Source organism: Peromyscus eremicus, chromosome 8a (assembly GCF_949786415.1).
Source record: "Peromyscus eremicus chromosome 8a, PerEre_H2_v1, whole genome shotgun sequence".
Taxonomy (NCBI): domain Eukaryota; kingdom Metazoa; phylum Chordata; class Mammalia; order Rodentia; family Cricetidae; genus Peromyscus; species Peromyscus eremicus.
Window position 1 is genome coordinate 89176523 of NC_081423.1, and position 17049 is coordinate 89193571.

General features: G+C 47.4%; 1 protein-coding gene across 1 annotated transcript in view; it reads right to left on the reverse strand.

Annotated features, from left to right (window-relative positions):
• Pitpnc1 (phosphatidylinositol transfer protein cytoplasmic 1) overlaps window positions 1-17049 on the reverse strand; it is a 270345-nt gene that overhangs the window by 27689 nt on the left and 225607 nt on the right. The window contains exon 6 of the mRNA XM_059272012.1: window positions 7046-7141. Coding sequence (XP_059127995.1) covers window positions 7046-7141 — 96 coding nt within the window. The remainder of the gene's footprint in view (window positions 1-7045; window positions 7142-17049) is intronic.

The following is a 17049-nucleotide window of genomic DNA, read 5'->3' on the forward strand; positions in this document are numbered from 1 at the left end:
TCTCAAACTTGCAATGTAGCACAGGATCGCCTATGTTGACCCCTGGGGAAACGACATCTGCCTAGTTAGTTGTTCCAGCTGCTGAAGAAGCAGGTGAGCAAATCTATGCGAGACATGTTCTCAGGGCTAAGACTGACTGCTCAGGCTATGTCCAGAGGTGACTACCAAGACTGACCAGCCTGCCTACCTGCCTTCTTTTCCTCTTTTCTTCCCTTCTCTTCCTTCCCTCCCTCCCTCCCTTCCTCCCTTCCTTTGTCTAGAGGTAATCATCAAGAGCTACCTTCCTTATTTCTTCCCTCCCTCCCTCCCTCCCTCCCTCTTTCCTTCTATGCTAGGCACGAAACCAGGGGCTCTGCACATGCTAGACAGACAAACACCACGCCACTGAGCCACACCCCAGCCCCGTCTTGGACTCTAACAGCACCATTGTCAAGCAGACCCTGGTAATGGCAGGGCTCCAAGTCCAGCCATGCAGCAGCTGCTGGGGACCCTTCCCTTCAATATCTCTCCTTTGCTGGCTTCCTGCCCCCAATCCCAAGATTCTCACAGGGGACCACTGCGACCATGGGCATTTCTCTCTTCTCCCCACATGGAGCAAATTGTGACTCCTCTTGTTACCCAAGGGACACTGGGAACCCATCCCCAAACATCTGTGTTCCTCTTGGAATGAAACATGGTATGTGGGGCGGGGGGGGGGGGGCAATAACAATACAACAATAAATTGAACTTAACCATGTGTCCAAGCATAAGGTAGCTACATCCAACACGGCCCTTTGGAGAGATAACTGAAAACCTTTAGCACTCCCAACCGCCGAGGTGCAGATGCAAATGAAAATATTTTTAATTTGAGAGAGCCCAGAGGTTTGGAAGGGAACAGCTATGGATGGCAATATTTACTCAACTGGTGTTGCTGTTCCCTTTCTGGGGGCCTGTCCTTAGCAAACAGCATTGAATCTCTCACTCTTGACAGTCAGTGGAAAAGTCAGATGTGTCTCTCTTTGTTCTCATCTTCTCTCTTAAGAGGGAGTCAACAGACATTTTCAACTGTGGCGAATGATGAAGAAGCCACCAAGGCTGTACAGGGCCAGGGAGACTACAACCCAGGGAGCTGGAGACTGAGTTCTAAGAATCCCCTCAGTCCAAGGAGAAAGGCCTAAATCAAATACCGTCTGAAGAGCTCTCTTCCCTGTCACATGTTCTACTGTACCACATGAGGGGCCATCTTGCTAGAACAGCCTTACGTGACTCTTTTTTCCTTCTTTGTATTTATTTACTTATGTGTATGTGCATGTGTGTGTCTGGAAGTGTGTGTATGTGTGTATGCACATGCATGCAGGTGCCTGTGGAAGACAGAAGGGGGCATCAGATTCCCCGGAGCTGGAGTTGAAGGCAATTGTGAGCTGTCCGATGTGGGTATTGGGAACTGGATTTGAGTCTTCTATGAGAACAACAAATGCTCTCAAAGGCTGAGCCCTGTGTAACTCTTCATCATTATTCAAGTTCAAAATCTAAATTTGCCCACTAAAAGGATTAAACTCTATCACCAGTAAGACGAACACTTTCACATTCTCTAAGATGACAAGGAGAGAAATTTCCTTCATCTGTAACAAGAAAGTCAAGCTCAAAAGGTAGCAGAGAGTTGAAGAGATGCTCAGCAGTTAAGAGTACCTGATGCTCTTGCAGAGGACCTGAGTTTAGTTCCCAGCACCCATATGGGAGCTCACAACTCTCTGTAACTCCAATTCTAAAGGATCCAATGCTCTCTTCCAGCCCCGCTGGGCACTGCACATATGTGACCACATACATACATGCAGGCAAAACACTCATACACATAAAAGAAAATAAATCTCGAAATAAAACAAAACCATAAAAACCCAAACAAGCAACCAAAACAACAAAATCGTCACCATCCCTCTCCACTTTCTTTCTTTCTTTCCTTCTCCTTTTTTGAGACAGGGTTTCCTCTATGTAGTCCTCGCTGTCATGGAACTCATTCTGTAGACCAGGCTGGCCTTGAACTCACAGAGATCCACCTGCCTCTGCCTCTTGAGTGCTGGGATTAGAGGGTTCACCACCATGCCCGGCTCGTCCTCCACTTCCTTGACTAGGGAACTCTATTTTTTCTCCCCCTGCCCCTTTGTACGGACGCATATCTGAAAATTTAAAAGATGGGCCTTCCCTGCAGGTAGGGTTGGAGCTGCCAGGGCATCAATGAGGAGCCAATACATGTACTGTTTTCTCTGGGCGCAGTCATGATGGAAGTCAAGCCTATGAACCAACACGCCAAATGATTAGGCAAGAGAACCACATGCAATATTGGTCAACATTATCTGCCTCATATGAGATCTCTGTGAACTTGACTTTGAGACTGCCCGGGATGGACCAGTTCTGCAGGCTGGAAGTGAGGTTCGGTTCTTATACCCCTGAAACTGCCACCTCAGCTTTATGGATGGGTCTCTTGGCCTGTGTCCTCTGCACAGTTTCTTTTTCCTCCACTGCAATCTTCACCTTGAAATCTTGGCAGAGCATCAGAGAGTCAGGATGGAAATCTTGGCAGAAGCAAGGAGCCATGTATCAACCTCATAGCGAGTGCAGACTGTGGAGAGCTCATCTTCACCCTATTTGCGGCTTTGCTAGCACGGACAGACCCGGGCATGTGACTTGGTACAAAGAACTTTCTGAATTCCATAGACAGTTGTATCTCTGTGTCTGTGAGGCTTAATAGAGGTGCTCTCTCTGACGTTCCAAATTCACACTGGTTGTGTGTGTGTGTGTGTGTGTGTGTGTGTGTGCAGGCGGAGGCCAGTGGTCCATGCTGGGTGTCTTCCTTGAATACTCTATACCTTACAGCACTTGGTACTCACTGATCGTCTCTCCTGGCTGGCCAGTGAGTTTTGGGGATCTGCCCGTCTCTTCTCCCTGCATTGTGGTTATGGACATATGCTACCACAGGAACATTTGGCATTTATTGGGTTCTGGGGATCCAAACTCAGTTTCTTGTGCTTGCAGAGGAAGCACTTTACCCATGGAGCCATCTCTCTGCTCTGATTAAAAGGGAAACACAACAGCATTGCTCTTCAGGACCCTCTAATTGATATAAGAACAGAGGGGCTGGAAGGATGGCTCAGTGGTTATGAACATTTGTTGCTTGTCACCCACTTCAGGTGGCTCATAGCTGCCTGCAATTCCAGCCCTAAGGGATCTGATGCCCTCTTCTGGCCTCCACAGGCATCTGCACACATGTGGCACACACACACACACACACACACACACACACACACACACACACACACAAATAAACTCACAGATAAAGTTAAAAAAGAATGAAGCTTGAGTTCAAGAGGCTTGGGAGCTGCCACTCAGGCCATGGATTTGGTAGGTGACAGGGACCCTGCAAGATGAGAACTGAGCAAAGCCTCAGGCAGGGCCATCAGCTGATCCTGAGTCCCTAAGTATCCCTTTGAACCCTGGTTACTGGTGGCAAGAGGGCTGATAGGTAGGAGCCAACCAGCAGAAAATTCTTAGCTCTGGTCACCTTAATGAGAGGGGCATTCCTAATTGTGTGGCTAGGGGCTTCCGGCGGGGAATGGGAAAAGAGAAAGAAAACTTCGACTCCCTCCTTGGGCCTGGGTGACAGTGTGTGGAGCAGTATCCTGATGGAGATGCACGCCCCAGAAAAACCTGATCTGGATTTATCAGCATCAGAAATGAGGCCCCTCCTAAAGCCCCCTGATCTCCCATACCAAAGAGACCTCCCGCCAGCTTCAGCCCACCAACACTGACACTCTGCTTTCTGTACGGGTTCTTACTTATGAAGCTGCCAGGATGAACAGAAGAAAAGCCCAGAAGGCAGCAAGTCTCAGGTTAAGGAAAAAGAACTCTGATTCATAACTGGTGGTTTAATGGCGACAGATCCATTCTCTTGGAAGGCAATTGCTCGGAAATTACTGCTGGTAGAAGGGAAAACAAAGCCCGTGGCCTTCACTCACTCCTTCAACAGCTGTTGAGTGAGCATCGGAGCTGGAGCTGGTATTGAAGTAGCTGGTGAAATACGAGACTGGAGAAGTAAGCTCTCATCTGTGCGATGGCTGTGAGCTAGCATGGGCTAATGTGACCTAAAACCATTAGCAGAAGTAGCGTGATCTGCAAGTCAGGGGCTAGAGAGTCGTTTCGGGGGACATGTCCTCAGGAAAGCTCACTGAAGGGAAGTCAGTTTGAGCTGAGCTTTGAAAGAGGCTCAGGCGCTGGGGAGATGGTTCAGCTGGGAAAGTATTGGCCACACAAACGGGAAGGCCTGAGTTTGAATCCTCAGCACCCACGTAGAAGAGCCGGGCACAGAGGCTCATCCAGTCACCATAAGTCTGAGGAGATAAAGACAAGAGGACTTGCTAGCCAGCTAGACCAGCCAAATCAGTGAGCTCCAGGTTCAGCGAGCGATCAAAGCAGAGGGCTGGAGAGATGGCTCAGTGGTTATGTACAGTTCCAGAGGACCTGCGTTCAGTTCCTAGCACCCATGTCAGATGGTTCACACACACCTGTAACTCCAGCTCCAGATCTGATGCTTTCTTCTGGACTCCAGTCACTTACACACACACACACACACACACACACACACACACACACACTTTAAAAATGTAACAGAAACGAATCTTAAAAATAAAATCAGGACAAGAGGGATTGAGGAAGATACCAGTTCTCAACCTCTGTCCTTCAACACACATAATCATGTACATATACATACTAAACCATAATAAAAGCCAGGGCTAAGACCCTGTCTCAAAAACAAAACAAAACAGATGAAAAAGTTTTCTCTGACCTCCACATGTTTGCTATGGCATGTACAATATGCCACAAAATGCAAGAAAAAACTAACAAAACCCCAAAAGTTTCCTTTTCATTTCACGTATTCACCCCCTACTCCTGCTTCCCTTCTGCCTCCCACTTCTGGTGTGATTGAGAAAAGCTCTATTTATAATATCCAGGCCGTCCCCAAAGTCTTCCTGCCTCGACCTCCCAAGCATACAAAAACATATCTTTAATTTTTTTTTTTGAGATTTATTTATTATTTTATGTGTCTGGGTGTTTTGTCAGCATGCATGTCTATACTTTACATGCATGCAGTGCTTGTAGAGGCCAGAAGAGGGCGTCAGACCTGTAACTGAAGTTACAACAGAGGGGGGTTAGCCAGCACATGTGGGTACTGGAATAGAACCCTGGTCCTCTGGAAGAACAATCAGGGCTTTTAACTGCTGAGCCATCTCTCCAGCCCCAACTTTGTTTTCCTTAAAGCACACAGGTGTGGTTGGCTAGAGAGTCTATTAATAAAGTCGACGACACCAATATGCTTAGGCTTTGGATGAATGCATGTGACAGAGAGTGACTCAAAATGGCCTTTCCCCAGCCTTTTGAGGGACCAAAGCCCATGAACTCCAGCCTGCAGCGAATCAGGTTGGTAGCTGTTAAAACCAAGTAAGGCTTTTCTAGCCAAACAAGTCCCCCAGTAGGGAGGTAAAGATCTAAACCACAAGACAGTCCAGTGTGTAACCTACTGGAACTCATGCTTAAGATTTTTTAAAACATTTCTTTATGTACTTATTTATTTATTTACTGACTTATGTGTGTGTGTGTGTGGAGATCAGAGGATAACTTGTGGGAGTCTGTTTGTACTTCCAACATGCAGGTCCCGGGGATTGAACTCAGGGTGTCGAGGTTTGGCTGCAAGCACCTTTAACTGCACAACCATCTTAGTATCCCAGAATTTACTTTCATTGGGTTTACGACATCTTCAGTCAGCCTTAATGAATCCGAGGGAAGAGCTTCAAGATCCATGTGTTATAGTTCAAGGACAAGTCTGGGGTCCTGTGTCTAAACATACTATGAATGGCTGCATGTAGCTAAACAAAAATAGCCCTGTGTCTGTTGTCATCCCAGGGCTGGGTCACTCAAGTTCCATCAGCAGCCACTAATAAGACACTAACAGGATATAAATGATGACTGGCACCAACAGCGACATAAAGGGGGAGCTGCAAGACAGAGGGCAGGTTCTGGTAGGGGACGCGCCAGAGGGGAAGATGTTCTGGTTCATGTGTTCTCTGCTAAGAAGAGAAGCCCTCAGGAAGGTGCCTGCTATTTTGAGAGGAGGGTTTCTGGGCCAACAGGAGCCATCAAAGTTTTGAGGCTTGATTGAGGATTTTCTTTATGTTAAATTCCAAAGGCAGAAATGAAATGCTGTCTGCGTCCTCACACAGACAGGCTGCTGTGTTCAGAAAAGCCAGCGTGTTGAATGCTTAGCCCCAGGGGTCCCGATGTCAAGTGGGATGGTGACAGAGTTGGGAGTGGCAGGGGAGGGGGGCTGGGGGGTGGTTTAGTGATGGGCTCGAGGACTTCATTTGGAGGCTTGCATTAAATAGCCCAGTGATGGCTGGAGAGATGGTTCAGTGGTTAAGAGTGCTGGCTGGGATGTGAGGGCGATCTGGCTGCGACATCTGTCACCCCATTGATCACCAGGGTTGATTCGGCTGATTTGGCTGGCTAGGCAGGTGTCCCCTTCCTCCCTCACCGCCCCATGTGTGTCCCTCCTGAAGCTGGGAGCTCGATCAAAGAGGACGACCTTCCCCACATAGAGGAGGACCAGTCTTCGGTCTTCGGTCAAGGGTATACGAGTAGCTGCGCTCCCCTGCTAGAACCTCCAAACAAGCTCTCAAGAGTGCTGGCTGATCTTCCAGAGCATCTGGGTTCAATTTCCAGCACCCCCATGGCAGCTTACAACCATCAATAACTACAGCTTCGGGGGATCTGATGCCCTCTTTTGGCCCCTGCAGACACTGCATGCATTTGGTAGACAGAAAACATCTACACACATTAAATTAAAAAAAAAAAAATCAACCTTCAAGAATCCAGCAAGATGTCAATACTATACCAAGTAAACATAAAGCTAGATGGAAGGGTCCTAGGGTAGGAAGTGCTTCACAAATCACTGTGGAATGAAAGAATGGATGAATGGATGGATGGATGGACACATAACTCTTCCACTTTGATCACTTACCTCAGATTCTTTGTAGTAGCGTTCCGGAATTTCATCACAGGCTATATCGATAAAACACACTTCTCTTTCCAGGTCTTTGGCTTCATTGTCAAAAATCTGAAAGGACAGAGCAACACATCAAAGGTCAGCGGATGAGATCTTGCTGTGTGCCTGTGGCTAGGACAAGGATGCCTGAGGCAAGATGACACCCCACAGCGCATCTTCCCGTGGCCCCACACCCCTAGCTTTGCCTGCCACAGAAAGTGCGAGAATCATGGCAGGCTTGTATTCCTCACTTAGGTTTTGTCACGTCAGAGGCAGGTGTAGCATCTGTCACCGCATGCTGAGGGGTAGATGAAAAAGTGGGCTGTTTTTAGAAGTTCAAGAAGGAGGAAATAAAGCTTTTCCAAAAATCTCTTCCAAAAAATTGAAAACTGCTGAGTTTTGGCAGCTCATCTGAGCAGAGGCTGGGAGGGTCTGGTGAGAATGCAGACATAGAGCAGAGGACCAGCCCAAGACTAGGAGGAGAAAAACGTGTGTGCCTTTTCGTGGATTTAAAGGAAGTTCATTGCATTTATCTATCTGTGTGTGTATGCATGCCATGGTACCCACGTGGAGGTCAGAGGACAAGCGGCTGGAGTCGGCTCTCTTTCCACCAAGTGGGTCGTGGGGATCTAATTCAGATTGTCAGGCTTGGCAGCAAGTGCCTTTACCTGCTGAGCCGGCTCACCAGCCCCTCATTAGCTTTTCATATGGATTTAATTCACAAATACGTTCTCATTGCAGAAAACAGAGATAAGCAAAGAGGAGAAGAAACCACAAACCCTTTCATTTGCCTACTGTTAAACATTTTTTTTTTAAAGTCAGGATTTCTCTGTGTAGCCCTGGCTATCCTGGAATTCACTATGTAGACTGACCTTGAACTAACAGAGATCCACCTGCCTCTGCCTCCCAAGTGCTGTGACTAAAGGGGTGTGCCATCACACACAGCTTTTTTTTTCTTCTTCTTTCTTTTTTGAGACAGGGTTTCACTGTTGCCCAGGCTGCCAGATACAACCTTGAACTTCTGATCTTCCTACCTCCCCTTCCCAGTATTGTGATTACAGACTGGCATCAGCAGGCCTGGCCTTACAAGGTTCTTAGGACTGAGCCCAGCCTCATGTACACTAAGCAAGCATGATACCAACTGAGCCACATCCCCAATTCAAACGTGTATTTTTTTATGATCACTTAAGAGTGTGATTTCATTGGTAAGCGAACAGGGTAAAGCTTGGTTAGGTTCTTTTGGCCTAGGACATCATGCATGCATGCACACAGGCATGCACACATACATACACACACGCCCATGTTTTGGTCTGCATGCACACAGGCACACACACATACATACACACACCCATGTTTTGGTCTGCATGCACACAGGCACGCACACATACATACATACACGTCCATGTTTTGGTCTGCATGCACACAGGCACGCACACATACATACACACGCCCATGTTTTGGTCTGCATGCACACAGGCACGCACACATACATACACACAACCATGTTGTGGTCTAAAGCGACGAGGCAGTTCCTGAAGGACAGGAAGCAGATAAGGTTTGAAAAGCCACTTTACCCTTAGAGGACGTCCCCGCACCCCACCTCACTGCAGGGGCTCATCCGTGACCACCAATCCCAACACACTCTTCTACAGAGGATGGGCTATTTTGTAAGAACAAGGTGGCTGATGCCTACCAACATGGTCTTGATGCACAACGTTTGCTATTAGCTCACCCTACAGAGGCGCAGTGTGCGAGGGCACGTCACCCGAGTCAGGCGGCCATTTTAGCCCAGTGGTCATCCTGGAACCCATCTGCCAAGTTCGCCATTTGCTCTATCGCTTGTCTCTGCTCTTTCCTTCTTCCTCTTTCTTGGTGTGCATGTGCAAGTGGCCATGAATGAAGTGTGCAAGCCAGAGTGCCTCTATCACTCTCCCTTTATTTTCAAGACAGAGTGTCTCGCTGAATCTGGAGCTAGACAGGCATGGCCAGTAAGCTGCTGGGATCCTCCTGCCTCCATCTCCCAGCACTCCATGCCACCACACACAAACTTTTTTGCTGTGGGATAACGCTTTTGTGCACTGGTTTAATAAAACGCTGATTGACCAGTAGCCAGGCAGGAAGTATAGGTGGGATAAGCAGACAAGAAGAATTTTGGGAAGAGGAAGGCTGAGTGGGAGACGCCAGCCCACAGTCCAGGGAGCAGCATGTAATGGCACACAGGTAAAGCCACGGAACACATGGTGATATATAGATTAACAGAAATGGGCTGAGTTTAAGTGTAAGAGCTAGTCAGTAGTTAGCCTGAGCTAATGGCTGAGCAGTTTTAATTAATATAAGCCTTTGTGTTTTTTCTTGGATCTGAGTGGCTGCGGACTGGGCGGGACACAGGAAAACTCCACCTACACTTTTTATGTTGGTGCTGGGGATCAGTAACCATTTCACCCAATGAGCTGTCTCCTCATCCCTCCAACTGCCTTACTCTTCTAGTAGGTTTAGAGGCCTGACTGGTCAGGCAACATGAACTTCCAGCCTACCCTGAGATGCCTGTGGCAATTCCTCAAAGGTGCAGAAAGCTTGGATTTTAGGTTAACCCAGGTTCCTGCCAGTGCCTCTTGCAGTCCTGTGCTTCTGGGCACGCCTACTGTCTGGGATGGGCAGGTGGATTGCCTTGTAACGAAACAGACAGTGGGCAAAACCACTCGGGTCTGAGTGGAGAAATCAGTCGTGAAATGAAGGATTGTGGGAATCAAAGTCAGTCTCTCACTCTTTCTCAAGTGTAAGCCAAGAGGAGAAGGAAGACAGAACAGAACTCCTGAGGGGATGGGGCTTTCTAGACAGTAAATTACAGAAGACGCAAAGAGGTTTGACATTTATTGGTATAATGTATGGTATTCAAAGAAAGGGAAGTAGGCAGGTGTTAGAGAGTCATTGGCAAGCTGTGTGGCTTTAAGTCATTAATTATACAATGTCACATCTCACACATACACACACACACAGACAGAGAGAGACAGAGAGAGACAGAGAGAGACAGAGTTGGAGACTTATATCAGATGTCTTTCATTATCAACTTTATATTTTTTAAAGATTAAGTTAGCGTGTGTGTGTGTGTGTGTGTGTGTGTGTGGTGTGTGTGTGTGTGTGTGTGTGTGTGTGTATGTGTGTGTGTTGTGAGAGTATGCATATGTTGTGGAGGATGTCACGCATCCAGCTCTATCACTCTTGGCCTTATTCCCTTCAGATAGGGTCTCTCACTGATCCTGGCACTAGGCTGGTGGATTACAAGCTCTGGCGATCCTCCTGTCTCCAGGCCCCCTCACAGCTGGAGTTACAGGAGCACATGGCCATGCTTGCCTAATGACTTAGGTGCTGGGGGTTTAACCCAGGTTCTCATTCTTACGTAGCAGGCGCTTTTACCTGCTGAGCTATCGCCTCAGCCCTTCAACCCCATCTTCTGAGGCAGGGTCTCTCATTGAACCTGGATCTCATCCATTTGGCTTTTGGCTGGCCAGTGAGCTCCAGGGATCCTCCTATCTCTGCCACCCCCACCCAAATGCTGGGATTACACATGGGTGCCATCACACCTGGCTTTTATGGGGGTGCTGGGGGGATGTAAACTCCGGTCCTCTTGCTTGTGTGGCAAGTACTTTATTGACTGAACCATTTCCCCGACTGCAAATAGAACTTAAGAAAAAATCACTGTCAGATCACATTATTGCTTCTCAGGTTCTAAGGATAGGACCCTGTGAGCATTTCCCCTCTAGAGCATGTACTACTAAAGCACTGTCAATAGAGGGCAATGTGGGGACATTATTGGGGAAAAGGTGAGCCTCTTCAGGCTTGGCTCCTGGAGGGTGTATGTACAGTCTGTGGGAAGAGATGTTGTTCTGCCTTGCTGTGTGCCTGGAGGGCAGTTACTCAATGACCTTGCAGCCTTGGCAGTGGGCCCAGGAACCACTTTGCTCTGGCCCTCCTGATGCAGGCACTGTGTGCATTTTAGCCTTGCATTGGTAGTGTGTGCCAACTCCCTTGGCGCACCTAGCCTCTACCCTCACCTTGCCCGTGTCCCAGAAGACGTTCTGTTGTTCAGTGCCTGGCACCCAGCTGGGGAACTCCTCTGCCATCTTGGGGTTGACAGCCACACCTTTTCCAGGGGTGTCAGTATCTGGCACCTTAGCCATGGAGAGAGGCCCTTTCAAAGTTTGTCCTTCCTTGGGTATTTCTTTCTCAGCTCTAGAGTAACCTTTATGTTCTTGTCCCATCGTGGTAGTTGCTTCTACCAGATATTAATAACTCCTGATATTACGTTCCTCCTGTTCAAATAACTGTGCTTTCTGCCTTCTGCTTGGGCCCCAGAGGACAAACTCATTGCATGCAGGTGCTGTGACTGGCTTCGAGGGCTACAGGGACAGTGAGGGCTGGATTCCTGCCCTTGAAAAGTTACCAAGGCTATTCCCCAAAACACAAGGCAGAATAAAGAATGTGCTATAGAAGAAGGACGTGAACAGATTGGAAACCTAGGGAGAGGAGGCAGGAATAAAACTCTATTATTATTCCCAGTTTTCAGATAAGAAAAATCTAGGTTCAAAAGTGTAAGGTCATATAGTCAGTCCCCAGTGAAGTCCAGATTGGAGGGCATGGCTCCTGGCTCTACAGCTAGGCTCCCCCATGATGAAAGTCATCTGAGAAGACGATCACCAGCCCCAAGTGCTTTCTGCTTCTTTCCAGAAAGATGACCCTGGAGTCTTGCTATCCTCTGGCTACTCATAAAACATATGTTCTGGTAGCCACCACTGAGCATGCCCTTAAGACTTGGTGTTCATTCATCCCTGCCTCAGTGGCTCAGGTGTTCTATTAGGAGCAACCGTTGTACAATCTCTGGGCTCTTTTGTTAATAAGATGCTTTATTTGTGCCAAAGCCCCTGAAATATCACATGTGAGGAAGTCTGCATGACTTCAGCTTTGCAGTCAATACTTCAGGTAGGTTTCTAGTGTCTGAACACGGGAAATGCCACGAGGTCAACATCTTCAGGTATGAGACGACAAGGAGCCAAAGTTTCCAAGGAACAGTATATTTTCTAGTGTTCAAGGTTTTAAGAGAAGCTCCTATGTACTCCATAAGTCTAAAGAACGAGTCAGTGTAGTTGAGGAAGATATCTAATGTTGATCTCTGGCCTCCACATGCACACACACATGTGCGCACACATACACACACACACACCCCACTTTAGAAGGTGTACACTTTGAGAATTTGTCTTAAGGGAAGACCCCTAAACAGAGCTGAAAAGATTTATATATGAAGATTTTCAACAATGTAATCCCAAGGGGAGAAAGAAAGAAGCTGGGGGCGGGGCTCAAGCTTGCACGTCTCACTGTGGGAGAACGGTCAAGGAAATGAGGATGGATCTGTGTGATCAACTGCTTTGTGTCACATGGTCCCGACTGAGGAGGGTGTCCTGGACTCCTTCCTATTGCTGTTTGTCCATAAACACGGAATGGGTTCTGTTCCTGGCAGTCTGGATTTCTCCTTCAACAGGGCCATCTTCTGAGATCTTTACATCCTTTAGTTTTATTTCTAGACTTTGATTTTTTTTTTTTTTGAGGGGGAGGGTGATGGTGGTTGAGGCCTATTGGAAATAGTTCATAAACACTTTGCTGTCCTGGAACTATTGCTATAGACCAGTGCTGTGAGATGGTCTTTCTGTATGCTGTGAATATGTGTTGCTATGATTGGTTAATAAAGAAGCTGCTCTGGCCTATGGTGAGTCAGGTTATAGCCAGGCAGGAAATCCAAGAGAGAGACAGGAAGAAGAAAGGAAGAGGCAGAGGAGACGGCTAGCCGCCGCCCAAGGAGCAGCAAGATGCCGGCACACCGGTAATGCCACAGCGAAGTAGCAAAGCATAGATTAATAGAAATGAGTTAATTTAAGATGAAGATCTATCTAGCAAGAAGCCTGCCATAGGCCATAAAGTTTATAAATAATGTTAAGCCTCTGAATGATTATTTTATAAGCGGCTGAGGGACTGAGGGGCCAGGCGGAACCAGAGTTACGTGGGACCGAGGGGCCGAGTGAGACTGGAGAAACCTTCAGACTATCAGACTACAGACCAGGCTGGCCTCGAACTCACAGAGATCTGCCTGCCTTTGCCTCCCAAATGCTGGGATTAAAGGCATGTGCCACTACTACCTGGCTTCTAGCATGCTTTCTTAACATGATTGAGACCCTGGGTTTAATCTCCTCTCCCTAAAGAGAGACACTTTTTCTAAGCTTAGATGAGAACTTTCTGTACTGTCACACAATCTCTGTAAACATAAACATATCCCCCAAAATAAATTGTATTTATTATTATTATTATTACTATTATTATTTTAATTGAGGTGTAAGTAGGAAAAAAGGGGGAGGCCCCAGGTTGTAACTGTTTGGATTTCGATCTTCCTGTAGTACACTGAAGCTATGTGAGAAGGCAGGGCAGAGATGGCTGATGGGTAGGGACTTTGAGAAAAATCTCCCCGTCACCTCATTTTACGCTTCAGATACAGTAGAAAAGACAGAGAGGCCTGGCCAAGCTGCTGTGCTCGTCTACGAGATTTTTCGCACCTGGGATGTGATTAATGAAGACATACCGAGAAAGGCCGGTGAGGAGGCATGCTGGCAGCAGAAAGGCTGTTTTACTAGTGCCTCGCTCTTGCCCCAATCTCATTCCTATCACCGCGATAAAATACCCTGACGGTCAGCAACTTCGGGAAGAGGGGGTTTCCGTTAGCTCATGATTCCAATTTATAGTCCACCTCTCCAACTGACAGTCCATCACTGCAGAGAAACATGGCGTGAGGAGCTGGAAGATGCTACTCACATCACAGCCACCATCAGCGGCAGAGAGAATGCACGCACGCACGCTCAGTGCCCAGCTTGCAATCCTGCATGCTCAGTGCCCAGCTCTCAATCCTGCATGCTCAGTGCCCAGCTCGCCTTCTTACGGTACATAGTCCAGGGCCCCAAACCAGGACATGGCGCTGCTCACTTTCAGGCTGGGTCTTTCCACATCAACTAAGACCATCAAGATAATCCCCCATAGACCTGCTCACAGGTTACTCTGATCGAGACAATCCTTCAGAGGATTGGCAAATATTTACTAAGTCCCTACTATGTATTCCAGAGTGGACCTCTCAAGTATGGAAGATAAGGTCTTGGGGGACTTGGTATTCTGAGAAGACTGGATTTAAAACAAGAGTCAATCAAATAATGAGACAGAACACGTGATCCACATGTTATCAAATTGCAGCTGTCCTTCCATATCAAATCTCAAAGATGCCTCAGTCCCTCACATAAATGGCACAGCATCTGCAAAAGTCTACATCTTCCTGCAAACTAAAGCATTCCTACATCTTTTTTTTTTTTCCCCATTAAGAGCTAGTTTATTCTGAGGTCAAATATGAGGGATCCTAGACCATGAATATAGATTTAGTTTTCCCTAAATTCCATGTTTCAATACGGCAACAGTTTGGTAAAACTTTTACAGTTTACAGATGAAAGGATGTCATAATTAGAGTACAAGTCACCTCCCAACACTGTCCCCCAAGGTCCCGCAGATGCCACAGGTGCCGCCACTCCTGAGCCCTATGCAAGTGTTTCAACCCTGGGTTCAGAACATGTGGTGTAGAAAGTTCATATTCTAGTTGACAGTGAAAGTAGTGGAGAAAACACAAAACCCGAATTAGTTAAAATGTTATCTTGAGTCAGATCTGAGCCCCAGGTGCCCAGTCCTTTGGAGGAGCAGAGACCTGGGAACTCACAGTGTTTATAGGTAACTGAGCCTACTGGGCTCACCTCCGTCATATTTCTCTTGCATCTCAAATGCTGTCCTAATCAGGGAATTAAATCAAGACTTTGCACCAGTGTCTAGGAACTTCTTCACCATGTGATCCTAAGATCCTCCATAGAGACGACATTCTTTGTGTTGGTCACATTAGACTTCATCTTGAACTAGAAAAAAAAAATCACTAGAAAACCAAATACATTCAGAGAGGATCTCTGAGAAATGAAGAGATGGGCAAGAAGCTCAGAGAACAGAGACCAAGACCCAACTATGTCTGCCCCTGCCCCTGAACTCTAGGTGCTGATGCCCTTTGTGATTCCTGCTCTGGGGTTTGGGAACAGATTGCTGTTGTTGTTGTTTGTTTTTCAAGACAGGGTTTCTCTGTGTAACAGCCCTGGCTGTCCAGGAACTCACTCTGCAGACCAGGCTGGCCTTGAACTCACGGAGATCCACCTGCTTCTGCCTCCTGAGTGCTGGGATTAAAGGTGTGCTCCACCGCACCCAGCTTGAGAGCAGATTTTTAACTGTGTTCACTGAAGGTATCGTATATATTTCAGTTATGTCTACGTTCTATATACCTGACATGAGCTGTTGTTTTAATTTTTTTATTCTCTCATAGTGTATCCCAACCACAGTTCTCCCCACTTCTCTCCTCCCAGTCCCTCCTAACTCCTGCCCTCTCCCCAGATCCACTCCTCTTCAATTTCCCTTCAGAAAAGAGCAGGCCTCCTAGGAATATCAACCAAACATGGCATATCATGTTCCAATAAGACTGGGCACATCCCCTCATATTAAGGCTGGATGAGATAACCCAGTAGGAGGAAGAGGGCCCCCAAAGCAGGCGAAAGAGTCAGAGACAGCCCCTGCTCTCACTGTTAGGAGTCCCACAAGAACACCAAGCTACACAACCATAACATATATGCAGAGGTCACTCCTACATTCTTTGTGATACCTAAGACAATGTATTTTTATGGCCTTTAAAATATTATTTTGTGTAAGTCTTAGGATGTAGTCAGGTACATGTGCCTAAACATGTGTGGAGGTCAGAGGACAATTTTTAGGAGTCAGTGCTTGACATCTCCCATCCCCCTTTCCAAATGATATGTATGTGTTGTGTCTGTGTGAGGGTATGTGCACACGAGTGTAGCTGAGGTCAGAAGGAGGCCTCGGATGCCCTAGAGCTGGAGTTACATGTGGTTGTGAGCCTATAACAAGGGTGCTCAAACTAGACCGAAGAGTTTGACTGCTTCATGACAGGAGGCAAAGAAGAATCCTATCCCATAATAGCTGCACAGTTCGGCCCAGACTCCAGGGTCTAACCCACAATTGCTGAGGTGGGGTGCCTAGAGAACTGACTGCTAGTGCTGGGAGTCCCCGGGGAAGAAATGGCCCCAGCCTCACTCTTGAACTGACCTTGGTCTTGGAGCAGAATCAGAGCCCCATCTGGCAGTGCAGTGGGAGGCGAGCTGCTTTTATTTAATCCTCATCAAATGTTCCGCTGGCCCCAGGCTTTAGGGATATTAAGGCTGGGTGGATTGACCGGAATGCTGGGTAAACAGCAACGTTTCTCTAGAGAGGCTCTGGTGGACAGCATCATTAGGCCTTTGGTTAGGCGGAAGGGAAAAGTTTTCCACCACCAGCAGGGAGCAGCAAAGTGACTTGAAGGCAAGGGGGTCAGCCCTGAGAGGGTCTGAGAAATGCTGTTCCAGTGGTGAACCCACAATGGCTGCCTAGGGGTCTCCCTTCTTTTTTTGGGGGGGGGGTTTCGAGACAGGGTTTCTCTGTAGCTTTGGAGACTATCCTGGACTAGCTCTGTAGACCAGGCTGGCCTTGAACTCACAGAGATCCCCCTGGCTCTGCCTCCCTAGTGCTGGGACTAAAGGCATGTGCCACTGCCGCCCAGCTGTTGTTTTTTTCCTAAACACAGGTCTCATGGAGCCCGGCTTGGCCTTGAACTTACTATGTATGTGGTTGAGGATGACCTGGAACTTCTGATCCTCTCCAGTGCTGGGATTTTAAGCCTGCACCACGATATCTGGGGCTGGGGATAAAAGTCAGGCCATAACACATGCTGGGGAAGCACTCTCCCAACTGGACCACATACCCAGCCCTTTGTCTAAGTTTCAAATGTTTAATACTATGGTTTCTCTTTAGATCAAATAAAT